Genomic DNA, 27,461 nt, shown 5'->3' with positions numbered 1-27,461 from the left:
AACACAGCAGAAATGTAAAAATAGCCCTGGTCTTTAAAGTGAAGGATAAAGTTTTACCTATCTAATAAACACTAAGAATTAGTCATAGTTAAAAAATGCAATCGCTAACTTTTTTTTACACAATGCATTATAAGTGTATATAAAAAATGAAGGTTTATATTCCCCCACTGTTATGTTCATTACTCCTCCCATCAGCCATTTCCTTATCTTGGAGAGAGTGACGTATAGGAGTGGTCCCACCCGCTCTATACGTGTCTCCAAAGCGAGTTCAACAAGGATCCAATAAATTGCGCATCGCGCATTGCATCGGACTACTCTCAGCAATGCGCATGCGGGTGATCTACAATGTTTTTACAATGCCCTGGCGTCTTAAGGCAAATCATTAATGATTGCAATAGCATGCGCAAAACGGAAGCGTGCTTGTCTTACAAGCAGAACAAATAATGCGCAGATAATCCAGGAGGCGGATGACGTAGGATTGACGGCTGCCTAACGGCCAGAATGTCAATTGGGTGCTGAAAAAACGTGACCTGCCATAAAAAAAAAAAAAAGAAGACAGGTTTGTATTTACGGATTGAAAAAAAAGTAAGTATAAAAGGCTAAAACTCGATTTATACTTAGAATTTCAAAAAATTATGAATTAAAGTGCTATTCATTTATGGTAACAAGTTTAATTAGCTACTGCGATAGAGCGCACTAGGGGGCTAGTTATCAAGCCGTCTACTTTTCTGGCTTCGCCGGCCCAATACGTCCGCCTAAGCTCGCCTACCTTCGCCGCCGCGGACCTTGAATACGTTCGCCTAAGTTATCAAATAAAGCTGTCAAAAAGCCGCGGGGCGATGAGCAGCGGACTGTGACAGTTATCACTCATCCGATCTCGCTGCCCTTCGGCTTTTTCCCAGCTTTATTGCTAGCCTGTCACTAAGCACTCACACTAAACTGCACTGTTCTACCCCCTATACCGGCGCCCCCGGAGCCCCCCGCAACTAAATAAAGTTACTAACCCCTAAACCGCCGCTCCTAGACACTGCCGCAACTCTTATAAATGTATTAACCCCTAAACCGCCGCTCCTAGACCCCGCCGCAACTCTTATAAATGTATTAACCCCTAAACCGCCGCTCCTGGACACCGCTGCCACCTACAGTATACCTAGTAACCCCTATCCTGCCCCCCCTACACCGTCGCCCTCTATTATAAAATTATTAACCCCTATCCTGCTGATCCCGCACCTCTCCGCAACTAAATAAATAGTTTAACCCCTAAACCGCCGCTCCATGAACCCGCCGCAACCTATATTAAACCTATTAACCCCTATCCTGCCCCCCCGACACCGTCGCCACCTATAATAAATTTATTAACCCCTATCCTGCCCCCCACTACGCCGCCGCCACTGTAATAAAATTATTAACCCCTAAACCTAAGTCTAACCCTAACCCTAACGCCCCCCTAACTTAAATAATTAATTAAATAAATCTAAATAAATTAACTCTTATTAACTAAATGAATCCTATTTAAAACTAAATACTTACCTTTAAAATAAACCCTAATATAGCTACAATATAATTAATAATTATATTATAGCTATCTTAGGATTTATATTTATTTTACAGGTAACTTTGTATTTATTTTAGCTAGTTAGAATAGTTATTAAATAGTTATTAACTATTTAATAACTACCTAGCTAAAAGAAATACAAAATTACCTGTAAAATAAATCCTAACCTAAGTTACAATTAAACCTAATACTACACTATCATTAAATTAACTAAATAAACTACCTACAAATAACTACAAAATACAATTACATAAACTAACTAAAGTACAAAAAATAAAAAAAGCTAAGTTACAAAAAATAAAAAATTAAGTTACAAACATGTTAAAAATATTACAACAATTTTAAGCTACTTACACCTAATCTAAGCCCCCTAATAAAATAACAAACCCCCCAAAATAAGAAAAATCCCTACCCTATTCTAAATTAAATAAATTTCAAAGCTCTTTTACCTTACCAGCCCTTAAAAGGGCCATTTGTGGGGGCATGCCCCAAAAAGTTCAGCTCTTTTGCCTGTAAAAGAAAAATACAACCCCCCCCAACATTAAAACCCACCACCCACATACCCCTAATCTAACCCAAACCCCCCTTACAAAAACCTAACACTAATCCCCTGAAGATCATCCTACCTTGAGTCGTCTTCACTCAGCCGAGCCACCGATGGAACTGAAGAGGACATCCGGAGCGGAAGAAGTTAATCCACCAAGCGGCGCTGAAGAAATCTTCCATCCTATGAAGTCATCATCCAGGCGGCGCTGAAGAAGGTCTTTGATCCGGCCGATGTCATCTTCCCAAGAGGCGCTGAAGATGTCTTCTATCCGGGTGAAGTCATCTTCCAAGCCGGGTATTGAATCTTCCTTCCGCCGACGCGGAACCACCTTCTTCACCGACGGACTACGACGAATGACGGCTCCTTTAAAGGGACGTCATCAAGATGGCGTCCCCTCAATTCCGATTGGCTGATAGGATTCTATCAGCCAATCGGAATTAAGGTAGGAAAAATCTGATTGGCTGATGGAATCAGCCAATCAGATTGAGCTCGCATTCTATTGGCTGTTCCGATCAGCCATAGAATGCGAGCTCAATCTGATTGGCTGATTGGATCAGCCAATCGGATTGAACTTGAATCTGATTGGCTGATTCCATCAGCCAATCAAGATTTTCCCTACCTTAATTCGATTGGCTTGATAGAATCCTATCAGCCAATCGGAATGAGGGGACGCCATCTTGGATGACGTCCCTTAAAGGAGCCGTCATTCGTCGTAGTCCGTCGGTGAAGAAGGTGGTTCCGCGTCGGCGGAAGGAAGATTCAAGACCCGGCTTGGAAGATGACTTCACCCGGATAGAAGACATCTTCAGCGCCTCTTGGAAGATGACATCGGCCGGATCAAAGACTTCTTCAGCGCCGCCTGGATGATGACTTCATCGGATGGAAGATTTCTTCAGCCGCGCTTGGAGGATTAAACTTCTTCCGCTCCGGATGTCCTCTTCAGCTTCCATCGGTGGCTCGGCTGAGTGAAGACGACTCAAGGGTAGGATGATCTTCAGGGGATTAGTGTTAGGTTTTTGTAAGGGGGGTTTGGGTTAGATTAGGGGTATGTGGGGTGGTGGGTTTTAATGTTGGGGGGGGTTGTATTTTTCTTTTACAGCAAAAGAGCTGAACTTTTTGGGGCATGCCCCCACAAATGGCCCTTTTAAGGGCTGGTAAGGTAAAAGAGCTTTGAAATTTATTTAATTTAGAATAGGGTAGGGATTTTTCTTATTTTGGGGGGTTTGTTATTTTATTAGGGGGCTTAGATTAGGTGTAAGTAGCTTAAAATTGTTGTAATATTTTTAACATGTTTGTAACTTAATTTTTTATTTTTTGTAACTTAGCTTTTTTTATTTTTTGTACTTTAGTTAGTTTATGTAATTGTATTTAATTGTAGTTATTTGTAGGTAGTTTATTTAGTTAATTTAATGATAGTGTAGTATTAGGTTTAATTGTAACTTAGGTTAGGATTTATTTTACAGGTAATTTTGTATTTCTTTTAGCTAGGTAGTTATTAAATAGTTAATAACTATTTAATAACTATTCTAACTAGCTAAAATAAATACAAAGTTACCTGTAAAATAAATATAAATCCTAAGATAGCTATAATATAATTATTAATTATATTGTAGCTATATTAGGGTTTATTTTAAAGGGTAAGTATTTAGTTTTAAATAGGATTCATTTAGTTAATAATGAGTTAATTTATTTAGATTTATTTAATTAATTATTTATTTAAAGTTAGGGGGGCGTGTAGGGTTAGACTTAGGTTTAGGGGTTAATAATTTTATTACAGTGCGGCGGCGTAGTGGGGGGACAGGATAGGGGTTAATAAATTTATTATAGGTGGCGACGGTGTAGGGGGGCAGGATAGGGGTTAATACATTTAATATAGGTTGCGGCGGGTTCAGGGAGCGGCGGGTTTAGGGGTTATACATTTATTATAGTTGCGGTGGGCTCCGGGAGCGGCGGTTTAGGGTGGTAATAACTTTATTTAGTTGCGGCGGTGTAGGGGGGGGTCAGATTAGCGGTGTTTAGACTCGGGGGTACATGCGAGTTAGGGTGTTAGGTGTAGACAGCTCCCATAGGAATCAATGGGATGTCTGTCAGCAGCGAACTTGTACTTTCGCTATGGTCAGACTCCCATTGATTCCTATGGGATCCGCCGCCTCCAGGCTGGCGCTTTGAAAACCAGGTACGCTGGGCCGTAAAAGTGCCGAGCGTACCTGATAGTTTTTTGATAACTGACAAAAGTAGTGAGATTGTGCCGTACTTGTGTGCGGAACATTCTGGATGTGACGTAAGAATCGATCTGTGTCGGAACTGAGTCCGGCGCGGATCGAAGTTTACGTCACAAAATTCTACCTTTTGCGCGGGTCTCGAGCCTTTGATAACTAAGGCGAATCAGCCTCGCCACAAATACGCTGCGGAAATACGCAGCGTATTTGAGGTTGACGGCTTGATAACAGGCCCCTAGACCTTCACTTTAAGGGTAAGAAAATTGAAAAAAAGGTCTGGTCATTAAGGGGTTTAACCCCATTAGCGACCAAGGACGTACGCCATACGTCCTCAAAAAAAATACAGTTAATGACCGAGGACGTATGGCGTACGTCATTGGTCTGGAAAAGCAGCTGGAAGCGATCCTGATCGCTTCCAGCCACTTTCCGGTTATTTGCAGTGATGCCTCGATATCGAGGCATCCTGCAAAAACCCCCTTGGCCATCCGATGCAGAGACGAGCCACTCTGTGGCCCTCTCTGCACCGGACATCGGATGGCCGGTATCGGTTGGTGGGTGGGATGCCAGTCTGGGGGCGGACTGGTGGGCAGGCCATCGATGCGCCTGTGTGGTGTGGAGGGGGGCGGGATCACCGGGGGGCGCGCACGGATGCGCGTGCACAGGGGGCAGGCGCTGATGCAACAGGGGGTGGATGCGGGTGGTGAACGGCTACACTACAGAAAACATAATAATAAAAAATTGGGTAAAAGTTAAAAAAAAAAAATCAAAGTGATCTGGGAGGTGGAGGGGGGTTGTTCTTTGGGGGGAGAAGCTACACCTACAGAAAAAAAAAAGAAAAAATAATAAAAAGGCATTTTTTTGCTTGAAACTGGGTACTGGCAGACAGCTGCCAGTACCCAAGATGGCTCCCAGTAAGGTAGATGGGGAGGGTTAGAGAGCTGTTTGGGGGGGATCAGGGAGGTTGGGGGCTAAGGGGGGAATCCTACACATCAGCATATGTAAATATGCTAAAATATATATATATATATATATATTTTTTTTAAAATACCTTTTATTTTAGTACTGGCAGACTTTCTGCCCAGTACTTAAGATGGCGGGGACAACTGTGGGGTGGGGGAGGGAAGAGCACTGTTTGGGAGGGATCAGGGGGTCTGATTTGTCAGGTGGGAGGCTGATCTCTACATTAAAGCTAAAATTAACCCTGCAAGCTCCCTACAAGCTATCTAATTAACCCCTTCACTGCTAGACATAATACAAGTGTGATGCAGTCAGCGGCATTTCGTGGCCTTCTAATTACCAAAAAGCAATGCCAAAGCCATATATGTCTGCTATTTCTGAACAAAGGGGATCCCCAGAGAAGCATTTTACAACCATTTGTGCCATTATTGCACAGGCTGTTTGTAAATCATTTCAGTGAGAAACCTAAAATTGTGAAAATGTGAACAATTTTTTTATTTTGATCGCATTTGGCGATGAAATGGTGGCATGAAATATACCAAGATGGGCCTAGATCAATCTTGGGGTTGTTTACTACACTAAACTAAAGCTAAATTAACCCTAGAAACTCCCTAACATGCCTCCCTAATTAACCCCTCCACTGCTGGGCTTAATACACGTGTGGTGTGCAGTGGCATTTAGCGGCCCATCTAATAACCAAAAACAAAATGCCAAAGCCATATATGTCTGCTATTTATAAACAAAGGGGATCCCCAGAGAAGCATTTACAACCATTTATGACACAATTGCACAAGTTGTTTTGCAAAATAATTTCAGTGAGAAACCTAAAGTTTGTGAAAATAATTGTGAAAAAGTGAACAATTTTTTTATTTGGCTCTCATTTGCGGTGAAATGGTGGCATGAAATATACCAAATTGAGCCCTAGATCAATACTTTGGGATGTCTTCCTAAAAAAAAATATATACATGTCAAGGGATATTCAGGGATTCCTGACAGATATCAGGGTTCCAATGTAACTAGCGCTCATTTTGAAAAAAAGTGGTTTTGAAATAGCAAAGTGCTACTTGTATTTATTTCCCTATAACTTACAAAAAAAGCAAAGAACATGTAAACATTAAGTACTTCTAAACTCAGGACAAAATTTAGAAACTGTTTAGCATGGGTGATTTTTGGTGGTTGTAGATGTGTAACAGATTTTGGGGGTCAAAAGTTAGAAAAAGTGTGTTTTTTTCCATTGTTTCCTCATATTTTATCATTTTTTTTATAGTAAATTATAAGATATGATGAAAATAATGGTATCTTTAGAAAGTCCATTTATTGGCGAGAAAAACGGTATATAATATATGTGGGTACAGTAAATGAGTAAGAGGAAAATTACAGCTAAACATAAACACAGCAAAAATGTAAAAATAGCCTTGGTCCCAAACGGACAGAAAATGGAAAAGTGCTGTGGTCATTAAGGGGTTAAAGGGAACCCAATGTTTTTTATTTCTTGATTCAGATAGAGCATGCAATTTTAAATAACTTTATAATTTACTGCTATTAGCATTTTGTCTTCATTCTCTCGATATCTTTATTTGAAAGGCAGGGATGTGACCATTTTGGTTGAGCACCTATGTAGTGTAGATAGTCGAGGGAGAAATACAGACAGATGGAATTACCTGCGGCATTCTGACGTGTTGACTAATGGCTACACTTTTTGTTTTTGCCGCCTACTTCCCGCTCCTCCTACTCTAGTACGTCACGCAGCTCTTGCCTAACTGCCCTGGAAACCCCGTACCGGGTGTGTGTGAGAGAGGCGAAAGGTAGCCGCCATTTCAAGGAGTTGTAGGTTTACCATTACGCAGCCCATAATCCTTCCACTCTAAATTTCTACATTCATAGAGGCAGCGCTGTTTTGTATTGCTTTCTCTTTCCTCAGTGATCGGAAGAATTACTAATTTATTTTATAACGACGGATTGTTTGTTTTGTAGATAAAACATTTCTCACCAGCTCGAAGGGAAACAGCTTCCGTGTTTTTTTATTATTCACAAATCGGGGCCTGGTTGAGGCCTGCGTGCTGTTTGCAGAGCGAATCCCCGGGTCTGTTAGGGGGATAGTCAGGTAATTTCGCCACATTATTTATTTTATGATTATGTATATTGATTCGTTTTCATGAAATTATCTTTTTTAGGTTATCTGATTCAAGCTATCCCTTTTGGTAGATTGGCAAGCTTGTTGATTATTGGGGGAATTATCTATGTAACATAGATATTAATGCATAATATCCGGCTTTTCCTATTGTAAATATTTGAGAGTTTGATGAACCTAGAACACAACAGGTGTTTTAGATAATGAAAACAGCAACTTATATTAAATTGGGAGTTGTGATATTAATGTAACCTTTTAATTTAATGATTCCATTTGACCATGTGCTTTCTAATATGCAACCAAAGTATGTTGTATTTGCTGTTTTACTGTCCTACCATTTATTTGGTTGGAGTTACATTTATGCTATTAATAAATATGGTGCAACTATTTTGCGACATATGTTGCAAACTGAAGCTTTATGAGATAGCAACTATTTGAAATGGATATTCTACTGTAAAAATACCCTTTTTTCTTAGATCATCTTATGTTTAAACAAATGCTCTTTTTATTTTCAGCATCACATGATTGAATACACGCACCCAGGGGCAATTAATTTCTGCTCCTGTGTAAGAGATAACCAGTGATCCAATTAGGTTTGGCATACTTATGTATCCACCAGTTGATGTCCACATCCTACTATGGAATTCCAGATGTGTGAATTTACCATTGTGCTTAACATCTTTGCAAGAGTTAAAACGGTTCTAAAACTATTTTAAAAATATCCTAAGTGAAACATTTTAATGTTACACAATGCAAAACGCACATGACACTAGTCCTGGCAATTTTTTTTTTTTTTTTTTGCAGCTTTTGATCAGTAGTTTACCTGTGTTTAACTAATTTGTGGGGGATAAATGCATAATTATCGAGGGCCAGTAATAAAAATTGCATCCGAATGTTCATGTAAAGGGACAGTATTTTTTTAATCCAGTGTGTCTGTGTGTGTATATGTATGTATTTTTTTTTATTTATTTTTTTCTAGGGTAAATATTTTTATTCTTTTAGCTAGCAAATTAGCCAATCAACTGGCTATGTCATAAACATTGGAGGTGCGCACTCCTTTTGAGCTTTCTGTGCGTGCACACAGACACCAAAAGTAAACAGTGGATCATAATGCGATTCACTGTCTACTTGCAAACAGTGGGTAATTTGTGAGTGATTCAAAGCTCCTTGTCAACATCAATGCTGAGTTCATGCTTTGGTTTACTGTGATCATTCATTTACTACGAAATGTCAAGATTATGTTAAACTGAGGAAAAAGTTGCATGCTTCCCTTGCAGTGGATTGGATGCTGTAAAGTTCCTTGGTGTTTGAGAATACATTTCCCATGATGCTCAACTGGCCTTCAGAGTGCCTACGCATTATGGCTAATGTAGTTCTGAAACATCAGGACGACTATGGTTCCTCATCCCTGACTATGGTTCAAATATTTTCTAGTCTATTTTACATATATGCTGCATCACTATCAAATGATGGTTAATATGTCATTTTTAAATGTAATTTTAAACTAAAATTTGGACTAATCTAATAGTTTGAAAATATTTATGTACTTTGCACATTTACATTTTAGCTTTTATTGGGGATACTTTAGGCGGAAAATTCTGAGTTTTGTGATAGTATTTCTAGTAAATATCACAAAACAACTTTTAATATTATGGTAGATTTTGTTGTGAATCTTTCTGTTGGCAAATTTGACTGATCTAAAGTGGCAGTTGAAACACAATGGAATAAGTGTTAAAGGGACACTTTAGTCAAAATTAAAACTCATTATTCAGATAGAACATGCAAATTTAAACAACTTTCCAATTTACTTCCATTAACAAAAATGTGCAGTCTTTTTTTTTTTTTTTTTTTTTTTTTTTTTTTTTATATTTACACTTTTTGAGTCACCAACTCCTACTGAGCGAGCACGTGCAAGAATTCACAGCATATACGTATATGCATTTGTGATTGACTGACTGATGGCTGTCACATGATACAGGGGGAGTGGAAATAGACATAACTTTGCAATTTATTTAACAAAAATCTACTACTCATTTGAAGTTCAGACTAAGTGCTATTGCGTTGTCCTCTTATCATGCATTTGTTGATTATGCAAATTTACTGTATTGATTGGTCCTTAAAGCATCATAATGAAAACAATTCATCTAAGGTAGTCTTAAAGGGACAGTATACACTCATTTTCATATAACTGCATGTAATAGACACTACTATAAAGAATAAGATGCACAGATACCGGTATAAAACTATTTAAAAAAGTGCTTAGAAGCTCTGTTTAGCTCTGCTGGAAAGCCCACTGCAAGTGGTATTTAAGACACTCCCCCCCCCCCCCCCATCCCCTTCTTTTGCATATGAAAAGACCCTTTACACAAACAGGAGCAAGCTTGGAGTAGGTAGCTGACGGTATTCTCATAAAACTTTGGGCTTGGTTAGGAGTCTGAAAATCAGAGCAATGTTTAAAAATAAGCAAAACTACATTTAAAAAAAAACTACTTTGGGCTATATAAATCATCTACAAAACATTTATGCAAAGAAAAAATGAGTATATAATGTCCCTTTAACAATAAAGTGATGGTAAACGTAACATGTTTTAAAATCGGTTCTGAAATCTAAGCAATATTTTAGATGGACTTTAATTGATCATTTCTAATAAAGATGCCACCCAATTCAAAACTCATTTTTTTTGTGAACAAACGGTTTGGACTGTTCTCCAATGTGCACATTTTTTTTTTTTTTTTTTGCATCTTGGTTGCTGATTGGAGAACAATTTTAAACACTCCTACTCCCCCCTACTCAGTTAACAAAGAAGTGTGCTTCTAGTGTCTCTGCTTCAGAAGTTTATTTTATATAATCATACGTAATTGTGTAGAATATTACAGGCGTAGATTTATTAATTCTGGGCTATGTACTTCAAATACTCAGATGATTTGGAGAACTCAATTTTTAGCGTTAAATTACAAAGGAATTGATGCAAAAGTAACTGGTTATAAGTAAACAATTTATATTTAACATCAGTCATAACCTTGGATACCGTTTTAGCCAATATATATATTTTTTTTAAAGTTAGAAACTCTGTTGATCGTTTCCCTCCCTCAGGATTTGCAGTTTTGATCTTACAAGGAATTTTTTCTTCTATAGGTTATGCTGGATTTTAAATGTATTGAATTTTAACCCCTGATGTAGCGGACGTTAGTTGCAGGTGTCAATCATTTGGTAATTCGTTACAAAAACCATATGTCTAGTCTAAAGCAGTGTTTTTCAACCAGTGTGCCGTGGCACACTAGTGTGCCGTGAGAGATCCTCGGGTGTGCCGCAGTGTGACATATTTTTTTTAAAATTTTTGCTTGTTTTTTATTCTGGGCTGTTTTTTTTTTTTTTATTTTTTTTTTTATTTTGAGTGAGATGATGACTGAGGGTAACGTAGTGGCATCTTGCTCCCCCAACCTGTGTTCACACTTGGAAGGAACCCCCACCCACCACAACACGTGTCTAGTGCCGGCTCTACACGCCGCAACACTTCAATCCCCCATGCATGCTGGCGCAGCTTTGCTCCTCCTCCAGAACGGTTCCAGCCAGCGGGCTGTCCCTCTTTCAAATTTTGAAATATTGGGAGGTATGTGACAGGCTCATCAGGCATCATTTACAACCATGACATACTGAGATTCATTCACAGACAATCATGATTGTTTGTGAATGAATGTCAATATGTAATGTATAGTTTGTAGGAGGCATGACAGTACAGTGTATGTGTGTGTATATATATATATATATATATATATATATGTGTATATATATATATATATATATATATATATATATATATATATATATATATATATATATATATATATATATATATATATATATATATATTTATTTATATTATACACACTGTATTAGGCTACAATGTGTGATTTTGGGATGGTGTTGTGCCGCAGGATTTTTTAATGTAAAGTGTGCCACAGCAAAAAAGGTTGAAAATCACTGGTCTAAAGTATGTTTTTAGCTTCTTTTACGGGGTTTTTGCAGGTATTGTGTGTATTCAATGACAAATTCATTCAGCCTGAAATCTGACCTGGCGCAAGATCTCTGATCCCTGGCATTGCTCCAGTTTTCCTACCATTGCACTGCCTGATGTGGTTTTTATATGGAGCTTTCATGCCCGTGACTGCTTGCATCTATTGCAGGGTACATGTGTACAACTTACGGTTGTGATTCAAGCAGCCACAGGGCATTAATGCATTATTTTAAAGTGTCCGACAGTACAGTGATAGGAAAATGGGTCAATACCAGGGATCACAGAGCTCATGCAAAGTCAGATATTTAGTAGTTATGTGTGAATGGAAGGAAATACAGTTAATCTAATATGTAGGGTTGAAAGTGAGATTTTGGTGGCTGTGGGGGCATGGAACAGAACACTGAGGCCACTGCACCACATACAAGGTAAGTTACTCCATGTGTAAATTTTGCAGTCGAGGGGATAAATAAATCACAACTGCAAGTGTAGTGCAGCTTCAGTTTGACGTCAATGAGTTAATTCGCTGCTGCTTGTTTAGTGCTGTTAAACGCACAGTCTACACCTTAGTCATCTTAAAGTCTTACTTTAGATTAAGCTGCAATTATCCTACACCCCTCTCTATATCATGCAGCAGTAAAAGTTATTTTAAAATTATCGTTTCTGGTCACTTTGAAATGCCTGACTCCTGGAAGGTTGCTGTTTCACAATCCATTTCATACCACTTTGAAATGGCTTCCAAGCTCTTCCAACTGATGACATCACAATCTTGGCTGCAATATAGGCTTCACTATTTACAAAAGACTCAATTATTGGAGTCATCACACTGTCAATGCTATTTGTCAGAGTGCATAGATGCAGCCTCGATTGTGAGTGATGTCGTCAGTGGGCAGTGCTAGGTAGCCGTTTCAAAGTGGCCATAAACAATATTAATTTTAAAGTAACTTTTGTACTGTTACTGCTGCACGATTAAGAAAGCGGTGCTGGAGGATATTTTCAGCTTAATCTAGTAAGACTAAGTTGACTAATATGTAGACAGTCCCTTTTTAAAGGGGTACTAAAGTCAAAATTAGATTTTCAGGATTCAGAGAGCATGCAAATAAATAATTACAAAAAACAACTTTCCAATTTACTTGCATTATTTTTATATGTACACATTCTGAGGAATAACCACCTACTGAGTATTTGCAAGAGTTCACAGTATATATGAGTGAGTATGATTGGTTGATGTCTGTCGCATGATACAGGGCTCAGAAATAAACACAAACTTTAAAATTTGTCAGGGAAAAAAATCTCATTTGAAGTAAAGCATTTAACACAATTCTGCTGTTTTTAACCCCTTCCTGTCTGTACTTATTTGTGTGACCCAAAGTTAGATTTAAAAAAAAATTAAATCACGCGTACATGTGATTTCAATGATTGGATCGGGTCTGTGGGGTGCCTATGACACTAGGCATGCCTTCCAGCCCACAATCCCAGTTAGGAAGTAGTTATGGCATCAGGACAGCGAAACGTCCTAACGGGAAGGGGTAAATTATCCTTTTAATTGTGTTTATGGCCACACACTTGCCCAAATCTGAAGAGTAGAAATTTTCTGGCTCCTAAATATTGAATAAGTTTAAGCGTTACCCGTTTTAAACTGTTGAAACAGCTATTAAATTTTTTTCTATGTAAAACGTATTTGTAAATGTTAGCCTGAAAATGGGAAGCTCTGAATATTGCAAAGCATATAATGTCTCTGAGACCCGTGAACAGGATACATTTTGATAACAATTATTTAACAGCTGATATTGTATTGGTGTTTTAGAGGGCCCTGAAGATTGGAGTTAAAAGCCCTTCTATAATTTCCAATGTTACCCCTTCTATTGCTTATACAATTTTTTTTTTTTCTCCCCCATTTGCAATTTGTTTACTTACTTTTAGTATTTGTAATACGTGTCTCTTCCTTTTAGAGCTACAAAATGGCCGATGATATTGATATTGAAGCAATGCTGGAAGAACCTTACAGGAAGGTGAGAAACATATGCCAGTAGATATTATTTTTCAAAGCGTAGTATGTTCATAAAACTACTGCTGAAATGTAAACTAACACCCTGGAGCCCTCGTGACTTAGCCATAATTTGAAAAGTAAATATTTTAATGTTTGTGATTATATTGTGCAGTAGTTTCACTTCAGCGTGATAAATAAATGCCCATCTATCTCTTTTTGTAGACTTGCCTAACGATATATCACCTCTACTCCCATGAATTCACCTTTGATTCCAGTGTGAACTGTCAATCATAAGGTAGTAATTGAGTGACGTATCGCTGTACCGTGGTCCCCTAGGTAAAAAAGACTTTTCTATGAACTGCCGAGCTCCAGTTTGGCTTAGCAACAAGGTGAATGTAGTGGTTTTTGGGAAAAAAAGGGGTTCCAAGAATATCCACTTTCACCAACAGAGCAGAGCGGTTCAGCAGTTTGCTAATCTTAAGAGGAGGTTTTAACCATTTTATGGATTTAAAAAAATGCTGGTGAACCTCACATGAGAAACAGCTTTGAATTAAAAGAAAAATTCTTGGATCCCTCACAAGGTGTAGTCATTTAATCTTGAATGGCTGATATGTGGTCTCCATTCTGTAATATAATTTCAGTTACCTAAATTTACTGTAACTATTTAATAAAAGTTGCAGCTTTGATATGCCAAGTGGACTCCCTTCACTATGCCTAGGGATTTGTTTTACAGTTTGCATGCAAAAGCACAGGACACCACCGGAATAATTCACTTTGTAATTGGTGTCTTAAACCCTTTTAGTTTTTTTTTTTTTGTGGGCTTGCAACCACAGTGCTGGACTAGCCTATTCTGTTATGGCATATTTGTAATATTAATTAACCTTAAAGGAGATGTTAGGAATCATGAAGTTTAATCATTAACATGGATTCTTTCCATGTAAACAGGCATGGCACTATAGAAATGTGTAGGCTGAACAGGTGCATAATTGCTTACTTTTCTTGGGAGTCCCCGTTACTAAAGCAGTGTGAATCCCTGTTTGCTTCAGGGCGAGATGTGTGACAGAGGTGGCATCAAGCTCTTACAGTCCCAACCCTCCAGCGAAAATGGGCGAAGATCACAGGATTGGCATCGGTCACAGGAAATCGATAGTGGCTGGCTGCTAGCATGGCCGATTGGGGCTTAGGCAAACAATAACCTTGGTACAGGTCACAGGGACTACAGCACCAAGTGAAAATTTAAACAGTACTACTTTCCACATATAAACAAATTTAAAGCATTTTACCACTCTGTAAAACAGAACAGCAGAATACTTTAAAGCAAGCCTGAATTAAATGATTTTATTTTTTGCAGTACTGTATATATCCCATATTCCTGTATCAGTTAATTTTAACAAGATTTACATCATAGTGAAGTGCTTAAACAGATTCCCATGTGTGGTATATATTTAATTTTAGTTTCCCCACACACACCCATATATATAGTTTAGTCATTAATTTGTACTTTTATTCTCTTATTCCAATTCCCTTTACCCTTTTGACCACTTGAAATATTTCCACCTCGCCCTCACGATGTTCTTCTATCAACCTTGCTTAGGATGAGAACAAGTTGAGCAGTGCCAATGGACATGAAGAACGGAGCAAGAAGTAAGCTTTAATATAAATTTACACACACACTTTATTCTGTTTTGACTTAAAGGGACATTAAACACTAAATTCAAGAGAGAGATAGAATGAAGCATTAAAAAAAAAAAATAGCCTGAGAATAACATGCAGATGTATTTAAAGTTTCATTAGTTTAAATAGTGACAAAATGATCCTAAATGTTTCAGTGTTTATAAAACTGGGAATTTCCATGTAGCTTATATTGTCTGCTGTGGCCAATTAGGGACAGTTATAAATAGGTCACTAGTGTGCAGCTAATGGCTGTGTGGAATATGTGTTCTGCACTTCCATTTACTAAAAGGAACTGAAAAGCTCACAATTTTAGAATGGTATTACAGGAAAAGGGGACAAAATAAATAATGAACGTAAATTTCAGGGTTTTTTTATCTAATATTTTATATTATCTCAGTGTTTAATGTGCCTTCAAGAATTTAACTTTGTTTTAGAATACAATCTATTAGGCTTTGATAGATTGTACAGGCTATATTAATGCTATGAAATTTACGGAAAAGCTGTATTCACCAAACTACTGAACATGATTGTAGGTTAAGGAAAAGTTATGAGCAGAGACAACCCAAGTTTACCTTGAAAGGCTCCATTAGTATTTTTCAAGTAGGGACAGTAGTCCAAAATCAAAACAATATTTTATTAAAGAAAAATATATATATAAAATATGCCATTGGCATGTATTACATATTTTGTAGCTCAAGCAATTTAAAAACAAGTTTCCTGTTTTCTTGCTCCTAAAATGTTGTTCAGTACGTTCATAGTTTCCATTACCCACAGTTAGGTATTTTCGCTGCATGGGCTACCTAAGTAATAAATTGGGAGCTGCAGAGACACCATTGGAAATTTACACCCTCACTGCTCAGAGAATATAGAGACAGTGAATAACACATTTCTGTTGTGTTGCTATAGAATACCATCAGCCAAGTCTGTTTTAAAACAAATTTACCTCCTTTTCACTGCAATTATTTTTCAGTAGCCAAATTCCACTCACTATTTGCCTTATTTGAAGGTGCCTATGTGGGCTTTAGGCAGCAAGGCTAGCCTTAGCTATGTTAAAGGGACATAATACTCATATGCTAAATCACTTGAAACTGATGCAGTATAACTGTAAAAAGCGGACAGGAAAATATTACCTGAGCATCTCTATGTAAAAAAGGAAGATATTTTACCTCACAATCTCCTCAGCTCAGCAGAGTAAGTTCTGTGTAAAAAGTTATACTCGGCTGCTCCCAGCTGCAGGTAAAAAAATAAAAAAAATGAAGAAATAAACAGCAGCCCATCAGCAGTGCTGAGGTCATGGACTCTTTTATTGTGATCTCATGAGATTTGACTTAACTCTCATGAGATTTCATAGTAAGCTGAATAGGGAAATATGAGAGTGCACGAGGCTCATCCCCTAAGCTGTCCCAGGACAGACATACTAATGTGCTGCTTAGAAATCCTTTACAATGGGAGGTGACTACTGAGAAACTTTTGAGGTAAAATATCTTTTTTACATAGAGATGTTCAGGAGATTTTCTAGTCTGCTTTTTACAGCTATACTGCATCACTTTCAAGTGTTTAAACATTTGGGCATTATGGCCCTTTAAAGTGATTTGTGTTGTAGTTGTTAGACATATGGTCATATGTAGCAGGATTAGCCTCTAAGTCAGCTTGGGTATATTTCAAGTCATGAAAATTAGAAATCCATTTTTACAGCTAAATTGCATGAAAGGTGGCAAATGTGATGCAACATTTTCATTATGCATAAATATTTTCTATGAATCTTGTTTACTGTCCCTTTAAATCTGTGTGCTTTCAAAAAGTGTGCAAAGCGTAGTTAAATTTTCATGAAACCGGTTACAGGTAAATTATTCTGAATAGCATTTTTCTGCCATGATTAGATCAGAATCTGTGTATTGTAAATACCATTAAGTATTTTGCAATATATTTTTTTTTTTTTTAAAAAACACTTCTGTTAATTGATACTGCTCAGATTTAAGTTTTACTGGTATTTGAAACGGACTTCTGCTTTTTATGTAAAGAGCATATATGCATGTTTTTACTTTGTACTGCCCTTACTGAAATGGTGCAGGATCTTGTGCATATTTTCATTGTGTTTTAGTAAAATCTCTAACGGCACATTACAATTTTGACTACCAAATGGAAATAATCAAAACGGACATCTTAATCCCAGTATTTCATTTTTTGATAGAATCATTTTTTCAATATGCTTGTATTAGGAAAAAAAATGCTTCTAGTGCAAGCTATTGATGGTTCAGTGGCATACGCCACTTTTATTTGTCTTCTGCGAGCACCCACATTCGAACCCTGCACCAGTTTAGAGAAAGCTGTGTCATCTGCAATGATCATACAAACCACCGTGGTCTCTGAGCAGCTGTAGTATTCACATAAGTGCACTAGGCATGTGTAGCATGTATATGCCACTTAACAAGTGATCTTTTACTAAAGGCAGTTTTTCCAATACAAATATACTACAAAAAAGTTTCTATTTATAACTTAAATGCATTTATGTACATTTTAATTTTGACTTGGCCTTGTTAAGCTTAAACAAATTGATTTCTACCACATTTATACCAAGTGCTGTCTGAACATATGGCGACTTTTCATTAAAGGGAATCGCCTATCACAACACTGGATTGTCTATTCTTAACTGCAGTCCCAATTGTTGGTAGTATAGTGAGTGGCACTCCCAATGCTACATGGGAGTGCGGCCCACTCCTAGATCTACATGGGTGTGCCAACGTTGTCACCACAAACGTGTGGTGACATTAGAGGAGGCGGAAGCATAGTGACAGTCAGCTAAGTGAGATGGATGAGGGGTAGCTGTTCAAACACCTCAATTTTGTCTCCCTTACAAGCCACAAACATCCAAGACCATCATTTGAAAGATAATTGCCTGGAAATCAACAAAATTCAGATCTATGTACTAAAGTAAAAAGCACAACACATGGGATTTTGCTGAGAGATGATCACTTTAACTGAACATCTTGCAAGAAAAGTGCTTTTATTTCTGTACTCCAGTGAGGGGCCTCTTATCTATACAACCCCCAAATACACACAGGCCCTTATTTCACATGTGGCTGCCCTTGATGACAATTTAGTAAGGTGATCAAGGTAACGGCAAAAATACATTATTCTTTTTATATATATATATATATATATGCAGCTATGTCATGAAATTTAAATATTAGTGCTATATTCTTGATCTGCTGGGCCTCCTGAAAAAAAAAATTGGTCACTCACTGGAATAGTATTTAAATGTAAGCAGAAAAAACTTGAAATTGGCTCAGCACTAGGGTGCAAAAGTAGCTTCGCAGTCAAAGGGTTAAAACGAGAACTTTTTAATCCCATTAATGACCACAACGTACCCTGGTTGTTAATGGCTTTCCGTGCCATAATAGTGTGGGTCTCGCTGCAAGCGGCAGGTCCGCACTATTATGACCTCCCTCCTGTATGCATCCTGGAATAGTGCAATCGCTCCACTGGTGGCTATACTGCATTTTCAAATCAGTCACTTTCAAGACTGGATATGTACAGGGTCCGTTGCTGGTCATTAAGGGGTTAAACATGTTAAAACTAATGGCTTTTTTTTATTTTGAAAAGTAACCTAAAATGTAAGTTTGCTCAATACTAATGTGCAAGGTGGAAGCTAGTTGGCTTATAGGCATAACTCCTCAGCTTTACTGGTGGACAGTAAAACCACAAAATAAAATCTGTTTTTGAAACATCTATCTTACAAACAGGAAACCTTATTCATTTTAAAATACATTTTAAAATGAGTGCTTTATATTCGTTTACGTATATAGAAAATTTTCACTTTTTCCACATTGGAGCTTTCTTTTTTGAGCTAAAAATGGTGATTAGCAAAGGTCATTTTCTTACACTATTTATTTGTTATGAAGGAGAAAAAAAAGTAAAAGCAGGAGTCGAAGTCGGGAGAAAAAGCGCAGCAGGAGTAAGGAACGCAAACGCAGCAAAGATCGGGAAAGGAAATCGAGTAAAAGCCATGAAAGAAAACGCAGCCGCAGTAGAGAGCGGCGCAAGAGCCGCTCAAGAAGCAGAGATAGAAGGTTTAGGGGAAGATACAGAAGCCCTTAGTAAGTATGCAACTAACAGTGGAACTGACAAAGCTACATATCTGAAATAGGTGCAAATGTTTGGATATTGGCATATGTTGAAACAAATCTGTATAGTATGTATAGCATTGGAGAGAAGTTAGAATTTAGACTTGTTTGCAAGTCTGCATTTTACAATGGTTTACCATAGCAAAGCAGCCTAACAAAGGTTTTTCCAATGTGGTCATATAAAAACACAAACCTATGTTGGCAATGTATTCACTTGTTTTTAGACTAATAAGAAATCTACTATGTATATTATAGTGCATATTTTAGTTGTGAACTTTTAACTGCTTAGTTTTCTACCCCCTAACATAGTTAAAATTGAATGGTAAACTGGTACTTAAAGTTTACTCATATGCAAAATATTTTTTGTCATAGTTCTGGTCCAAAGTTTAGTGGATCGATGCGTGGGAAGATGGGAGCACCACACAGCGTAAAAATAAGGTTTGTAAATGTTTTTTTTTTTTTTTTTTTTTTTTACACATAACCTAAATAAAAACAGCAAGAGAGACATGATGAAAAAATAAAATAAAGTTGAATCCATTTGTTTTCTTAATTCTCTAGTGAGTGTATTGATTGTGTATAGCAGTAGAACACAACTAACGTTGGTTCAGTCTATTTTTAATGAAATAACCAAAATAGTTTATTTTAAAATGCCTGCGTTTTTGTTTTTTTCAAATGTAGGAAGCGGTCGAAGAGCAAAAGCCCTCAAAAGAAAGAAAAAAGCCCTGTGAGGTATGTATACAAGGTTAGGTTTGAGAAATTGCACACTTAAAACCATTAAAATGTGTATATATGTATATAAAAATTAGTATGTGTAAAAACCATAGACAGGTCACAGCACTGTTTCATCAAGGTAAGTCCTTTATTTAAAGGGACAGTCCAGGCCAAAATAAACTTTCATGATTCAGATAGGGCATGTCATTTTAAACAATTTTCCAATTTACTTTTATCACCAATTTTGCTTTGTTCTCTTGGTATTCTTAGTTGAAAGCTTAACCTAGGAAGTTCATATGCTAATTTCTTAGACCTTGAAGCCCACCTCTTTCAGATTGCATTTTAACAGTTTTTCACCACTAGAGGGTGTTCACGTATTTCATATAGATAACACTGTGCTCGTGCACATGAAGTTATCTGGGAACAGGCACTGATTGGCTAGACTGCAAGTCTGTCAAAAGAACTGGAAAATGGGCAGTTTGCAGAGGCTTAGATACAAGATAATCACAGAGGTGATTATCTTGCTCTTATGCAATCTATTTCAATGAAACTACTTCCATAGATACCCTACTCCTCTACACACCTGTTTAGTCCTTATTGGTTGAGTGGAGATCATATTTGTCTTAGGTCATTCATTTTACCACCTCCTGGTCTGTCAGTTGCTACCCCAGTGGACTTACAACCAGCAGGTATCTAAGGGAATTACATTTCTACGTCCATCATGGACAATAATTACTACAAGCGTTTGTTTCTTGGGTTTCTGGATCGGTCTGGCGATCCAAGATCGCAGGGAGTTTGACCTTTTCAAAAGGCGAGGTTGCCTATCAATGTTTCTTTCCTATGACATGGAGAGTCAACAACGTCATTCCAATTACTAGTGGGATATTCAACTCCGGGCCAGCAGGAGGAGGCAAAGAGCACCCCAGCAAAGCTGTTAAGTGTAACTGCCTTACCCATAACCCCCAGTCATCCTCTTTGCCTCTGTCAATGGAGGTTGTGCAAAGTTGGTGTCTGAAGATTGTATTCCTTTTATGGGTACTTTTCACTGCCTGCTGTGTCCACGTCAATCTCTTGAGTAAGAGTAGTGGTGGTGAGGAAGTCTTTGCTACCCCTTTGCAGAAAGCCAGAGTTGGTTACTGTTTCTTTTCCTACATGTCTATGACAGCATCATGCAATTGGATCTAAGGTAAGTGCTTTTGCCTTCTAGGTACAGAAGGATTACAGCACTTAGGAGGTAAATCCTCTTCAGATCCTTCATTTGGGACTTAATACTCCTTATTAGTAAGGAGCCATTTTTAGGACATGGCACTTAGATTTATTGTATGAGACACTAATGGGCATTTTTTTTTGCAAGGTAGTTTAAGGGTTAATATAGTTTTCTTTATTGGACATCTTCATTATATTATGCTTCTAGGAGAGGGAGCTAAGGCTTTTATATTTTATTTATTGGGCTTCCGGATGACTTCTGTGTTGATCACTTGTGTAGTTATATATATCTATCCTATCAATCAGTAATTTTTTAGCTCTTTTCAGAGCAGAGTACATTTCTGTGACGTAGCTGTTCGTTCTGATCCTGTGTAGACCGCACTTACGCTTTTACGGAGTGGTGTGTTTATACAATTTTTAGTACAGCTATTTTTGCACTCTGCTTAAGACATGGCAAGGGATTCTCTTTTCTGTTTGTCAGCTTTCAGGAATTCCTCCCAGACAAATTACTTGTGGGACATTCTTTCTGGCCAGTAGGAGCCTCGGGCATCTGAGGCAATTTTTTTTTTTTTTATTAAAGTTTATCTAGATCGACTGCATTTTTCCATATTTGATGGTAAATTTAATTTTTCAATAGAATGTTTTTTTTTTTTTAATTGCATTTCGATTTTTGTGTAATCTTGTGATCCTTTATCTAGACAATACAGGAGATATGGATACAGATCAGGGTCAATCTATCTCCCTGGACAGATGTTTACTTTGTATAGACAACCAAATTGCCCTACCTATGCAATTTTGTTCATATTGTTTAGCAAAGACTTTAAAATGTAAAGAAAAAAAATCTCCTTTCTGAGCCAAGTATCTCTCAGGATTCTGCTGTGTATGATATGCCTCTTTCTCTTCAGACGTCCCAAGCCTTAGTAGTTTCTCATACTGTGTCCTCTCATTCACCTGGGGGTGTTTATTTCCCTGGGAATTTTGCTGCTCTGCAGCCTAGTCCGCTTTCCCTGCGTAATCCTTAACCTACTAAGGTTTCTAAGTCTAGCACTGCATTAGCCAATGTTGCTCAGGTGCCTGAGAAGATAACTTCAGTAGCTTCTGAAGGTGAGATCTGACACTTTAGCAGAAAAATCTTCAGACACTGAAGACTTCAAGTTTAGATTTAAGCTTGAACACCTCCTGTTTCTATTGAAGGAGGTTCTAGCTACCCTTGACTCTTGACCTTTTGGTTGCGGTCAACCCCAAGAAGTCCTCTAAACTTAACGGAAATTATGATTTCTCTACGTCCTGAGGATGGTTTTTCCTGTTCCAGACAAGATGTCTGAAATTATAACTCAGGAATGGGATAAACCAGATGGTTCCTTTTTCCCCTTCCCCTGTTTTTTAAAAAAGTTTCCTATTGCTGACTCAATTTTGTGACTTAAGGCGCACAGTACCTAAAGTAGAGGGAGCTATATCTACTCTGGCAAAAAGAACTAACATTCCTATAGAGAATAGTTGTTCGTTTAAGGATCCAATTGATAAAAAGCTAGAGGCTTACTTAAAAAAAGATGTACATCCATCAAGGATTACAATGGCATCCTGCGGCAAGTATTGCTACCATGGCGGGAGCAGCATCTTATTGGTGCGATGCCTTGTCTGAGCTAATATCAGAGGAAACTTCAATAGAGGATCAGAGCTCTTAAACTGACCAATTCTTTTATCAGCGATGCTAACGTGCAGAAAATTCGACTGGGAGCTAAGATGTCTAGCTTCACTTTTCTAGGTCACAGAGCTCTATGGTTAAAATCTTGGTCGGCTGATGTATCCTCAAAAGCCAAGCTTTTGGCTTTATCTTATAAAGGAAAAACTCTGGGCCTGGTCTGGCGGAAATCATCTCGGAGATTACGGGAGGAAAGGGATCTTTCCTTCCTCAGGACAAGAAGAATAGACCTAGGGTTTGTCATCCTCTTCCAAACCACATCAATCCAGATACACTTGGAAATCCAACCAGTTCTGGAATAAGGGAAAACAAAACAAGAAGCCTTTTGCTGAATCTAAATCACTGATTCTAGTGGGGGGCAGGCTTTTTTTTTTTTTTGTCAAGCCTGGATACGCGATGTCCCAGACCCTTGGGCGGTGGATATAGTATTCCAGGGTTACAGAATTGGGGTTCAATTCTTGCTTTCCAAGGGGCAGATTTCTCCTGTCAAGGCTATCAAACAAAATAAAGGAGCCCTTAAACTGTGTAAAAGATCTATACTCTGGGAATTATTGTTCCTGTCCCTCCTAACAGAACAGGGTCTTGGATTCTATTCAAATCTTTTTGTGGTTCCCAAAAAGGAGGGAACTTGTCGGCCTATTCTAGACCTGAGGTGTCAACAAATTCCTCAGGGTTTCGTCCTTCAAGATGGAAACTATTCGTTCCATTCTTCCTTTGGTTCAGGAAGGTCAGTTTATGACCACCATAGACCTGAAGGACGCATACCTTCATGTTCCCATTCACCATCAGTATCTGAGGTTTTGCCTTTCTGGACAAGCACTTCCAATTTGTTGCACTTCCATTTGGTCTGGCCACGGCTCCCAGAATATTCACAAAGGTTTTGGGGGCACTATTAGCTGTGATCAGATCCCAGAGAATTGCTGTGGTTCCTTATCTAGATGACATCTTGTTTCAGACATCTTTTCAACTAGCCCAATCTCATACAGAGATGGGCCTTTTTCTACGTTCTCATGGGTGGAAGGTGAATTTGGAAAAAAGTTCTCTTGTTCCATCTACCAAGGTGCGTTTCCTAGGGACTATAACAGATTCCCTGTCCATGAAGATTTTCCTGACAGAGGTCAGAAAAAACAAAATTCTTGTTTCCTGCCTTTCTCCCCAGTCTGCCTTCGTGCACGGAGGTGATTGGTCTGAAAGTGGCATCCATGGACATTTATTTTGCTTGGTTTCATCTATGACCACTGCAACTTTTTATGCTCCCGTCAATGGAACAGAGATCATTCGGATTCATCTGAGGATAAAACTGAACCGTCTAACAAGAGACTCTTGTGGTGGGTGTCACAGGAACATCTGTCTTGGGGCACTTGCTTTCTGAGACCTTCCTGGGAAATTTCGACTACAGACATCAGGCTGGGGAGCTGTTTGGGGCCCTCTAAAGCAGTGGTCTCAAAGTACAGGCCCTGGGACCATTTGCGGCCCCCAAGATAGTTTCATATGGCCCTTCCGTGTTAAATAGATAAACCATTCATTTGGACTGTCTTTTTTTTTTTTTTTTTTTTTTAAGGTTCTAAGAAGTGTAACTAGTTGATGTTCTATATAGGCACTCACACGATATAAATACAAGCGTCCAGCGTAGACTTCCACCATGCACTGCTTGGATAAATGTCACTTTTAACATTGTTATACAGTTTCAGAACAATCGCTTCACTTGGCATTCACAAGATAAATGTAGACAATTGTGTGTTGTGGCTACAACTCCCACCATGCACTACTACTTGGGTAAATGTCTCTTCCAGTTCCTTGTATATCTAGCACTCGGTTCAAGCAGCCCCCATGGTTGAAGAACACTTGGCCAGTGGCCCCCAGATGCATTGAGTTTGATACCCCTGCTCTAAAGGCTATGGGCCTCTGATCTTGGGTAGAGTCCTCTCTTCCCATAAACATCTTGGAGTTGAGAGCTATCTACAATACCCTATCAGCGTGGCCTCAACTGTCATTGGTTCGATTTATAAGATTCCAATCCGACATCTCAGTGGCTTACATCAACCACCAGGGAGGGACTTGGCCATGAAGGAGGGTGACTCGCATTCTACAGTGGGTGGAAGCCCACAGTTGTCTTCTATCTGCTATCCACATCCCAGAAGTGCACAACTGGGAAGCAGATTTTCTGAGCAGACAGAACTTTCATCCCGGGGAGTGGGTTCTCCATCCGGAAGTGTTCTCTGATATCCCTCAAGTGGGGGGTTCCAGAGTTGGATCTGATGGCGTCCTGCCAAAGCACCAAGGATTCAAAGTACGGTTCAAGGTCAAGAGATCCGTAGGGAAATTTTTATAGATGCTCTAGTGGTTCCTTGAAGGTTTTCTCTGGCTTATGTTTCCTCCATTTATTCTCCTTCCACGAGTCATTGCTCATATCAAAAAGGAGAGAGAATCGGTGATACTAATAGCTCCTTCATGGCTTCGCAGGATCTGGTTTGCAGATCTAGTAAAGATGTCATCTCTACCTCCTTCGCGGTTACCTCAAAGGAAAGACCTACTTCAGGGTCCTTTCGTCCATCCAAACCGCAATTCTCTAAAGCTAACTGCTTGGAGATTAAGACTACTTTCTAAGCGTGGTTTTTCTGAGGCGGTCATTGAAACTATTATTCAGGCTCAAAAACCGGTTACTCGCAAGATTTGCCATAAAATATGGCAAAAATATGTTTCTTGGTGTGAATCTAAAGGGTTCACCTGGAGCTGGGTGAAGATTCCCCGGATTTTCTTTTCTTCAGGATGGCCTGGATAAGGGTTTATCGGTCAGTACACTTAACGGCCAGATTTCTGCGTTATCTATCCTTTTTTTAAAATTCTAATTCAGCAGTTTTTTTGTGTAAACCTCAGGCACCTTTTTCACCCTTGTGTTTCTTCCTTTTCCATTTCCTTTGGCTGAATGACTGAGGGTTATGGGTAAGGCAGTTACACTTAATAGCTTTGCTGGGGTGCTCCTTGCCTCCTCCTTCAGGCTAGCAGTTGAATATCCCACTAGTAATTGGAATGATGTGGACTCTCCATGTTCGGAAATTTCAGGTAAGCATAAATTTTAGTTTTTAGAACTCTGTGCAATATTCAGAGCTCTTAAGGCTTGTCCCCTTCTCACAATGGAATCTTTTATGTTCGGAGATATTACTGCGGTAGCATACATAAATTGTCAGGGAGGCGATTGAGGTTTTACATATCCTGCGCTGGGCAGAAACATATCACTGCACAACTTCCACAATTAAAATTCTAGGTGTCATCAATTGGGAAGCGGATTAAGTAGTCGGTCTCCATCTGGTGGAGTGGTCTCAATCAGATTTTTTTTAATCAGTATGTCGCTGGGGAATACCAGACACAGACCTAATGGCTGTGTGTCTAAATCACAAACTTCCCACATATGGTGTAAATTCAAGATCCACAAGCAGAAGTCTGATGTGCTAGCAGTTCCTTGGGGGGTTACATCATCTTATTTACATCAATTCCTCTAAGGGTCATTGCAGCAAATGTGATCACTCCTGCATGACAACGCAGAAAGTGGTATGCAGATTTAGTTCAGATGTACACTGCCCCTCCATGGTCTCTGCCACTTCGAGACATTTTGTCCATTTCATCAGAATGTCCAGTCTCTATATTTACAGGCTTCGGTTGATCCTTAATCATATATAAAACTTCCATCTTCCAGTAGTCAGCTACAGAGAAACTGTTTTTGGATAAAGGAAGGGTCCTTCAAATAGAAGGTCCTTCCTCCACGGGATTCCCAGGTGGAGGATGTGAAACGTACACCTGGACTGCATGCCAATGCCGGTGAAAAGAGAATCACCGTTGCCTTCTCCTGCTTAGTTCGAGCCAAGCCTACAGAAGAAAAATTAAATGGAGGAATTAAGTATGCAAGACTGAAATTCCAAGGTAACGAGTCGAGAAGCCATGAGATTCAGTTGGAACTGACCCCATTGAGAATCCAGTTGAGGAAAAAACTCCCGGCTGGACTTCCCCCTCTCCTGGGTAAAAAGTCTGCTTACTTACGAAGACCGCCTCTCAGAAGTCCTATCTGGGATGCAGGTCGTCAACAGATGGCAATTGTGGGTCTCAGCCCACTGAACGATCTTAATTACTTCTGTCATGGCCGAGAAAACGGAGTCCCTAACGGCTGAAGAAAGATCCAACTTAAACCTGATAAACCCGGCTGAGGCCAGGCTAGGAGATTTTCCTTTTTCAAAACGGTTATGGGTAGAACAGACTCCACCCGAGTCCATGTTCCCTGCTCTTAGATGGCCTCAAACAGTTCCCCAGCCCAAAAGGGCCGCATCTGTTGTCACACTCGCCCAAAAGAACTGCAAAATCAGGTTCCCTGGAAGCAAGGATCTTGAGACAACCACCTAAAATGTTGACTAACTGTTGAGAGGTAAGGTGGAAAACGGGCAACTGGAAGGATGTCCATTGTCATTACCATCAGCCCAAATACCTCCATACACTGAACCACTGATAAGACTGAAGTGTTAAGTAAGAACGAAATCATTTAATTCCTGACTACAGTTAGCTTCATTGATGAGTAGATGGAACGGAGGAACTCTACACCAAATTCACTTTCCAACCGGGAGACCGCAGAAAAAAATTGTGCATA

General features: G+C 38.8%; 1 protein-coding gene across 5 annotated transcripts in view; it reads left to right on the top strand.

Moving 5' to 3' along the window:
- Positions 1-7,022: 7,022 nt before the first annotated feature.
- Positions 7,023-27,461, top strand: part of RBM39 (RNA binding motif protein 39) — a 78,273-nt gene continuing 57,834 nt past the window's right edge. The window contains exons 1-7 of one of the 5 annotated variants that reach the window (XM_053696232.1): positions 7,023-7,105; positions 7,253-7,382; positions 13,374-13,433; positions 15,006-15,055; positions 18,988-19,182; positions 19,582-19,647; positions 19,888-19,938. In XM_053696232.1, the coding sequence (XP_053552207.1) occupies positions 13,383-13,433; positions 15,006-15,055; positions 18,988-19,182; positions 19,582-19,647; positions 19,888-19,938 (413 nt within the window). In that variant the 5' untranslated portion in view covers positions 7,023-7,105; positions 7,253-7,382; positions 13,374-13,382. Of the gene's footprint in view, positions 7,383-13,373; positions 13,434-13,633; positions 15,056-18,987; positions 19,183-19,581; positions 19,648-19,887; positions 19,939-27,461 lie in introns of all 5 variants that reach the window. The other 4 variants (XM_053696340.1, XM_053696263.1, XM_053696297.1 and 1 more) reach the window with 4 other exon arrangements.

This window comes from Bombina bombina, chromosome 1 (genome assembly GCF_027579735.1).
Source record: "Bombina bombina isolate aBomBom1 chromosome 1, aBomBom1.pri, whole genome shotgun sequence".
NCBI classification, from domain to species: Eukaryota; Metazoa; Chordata; class Amphibia; order Anura; family Bombinatoridae; genus Bombina; species Bombina bombina.
This window is presented reverse-complemented; position numbering and strand designations above follow the sequence as displayed.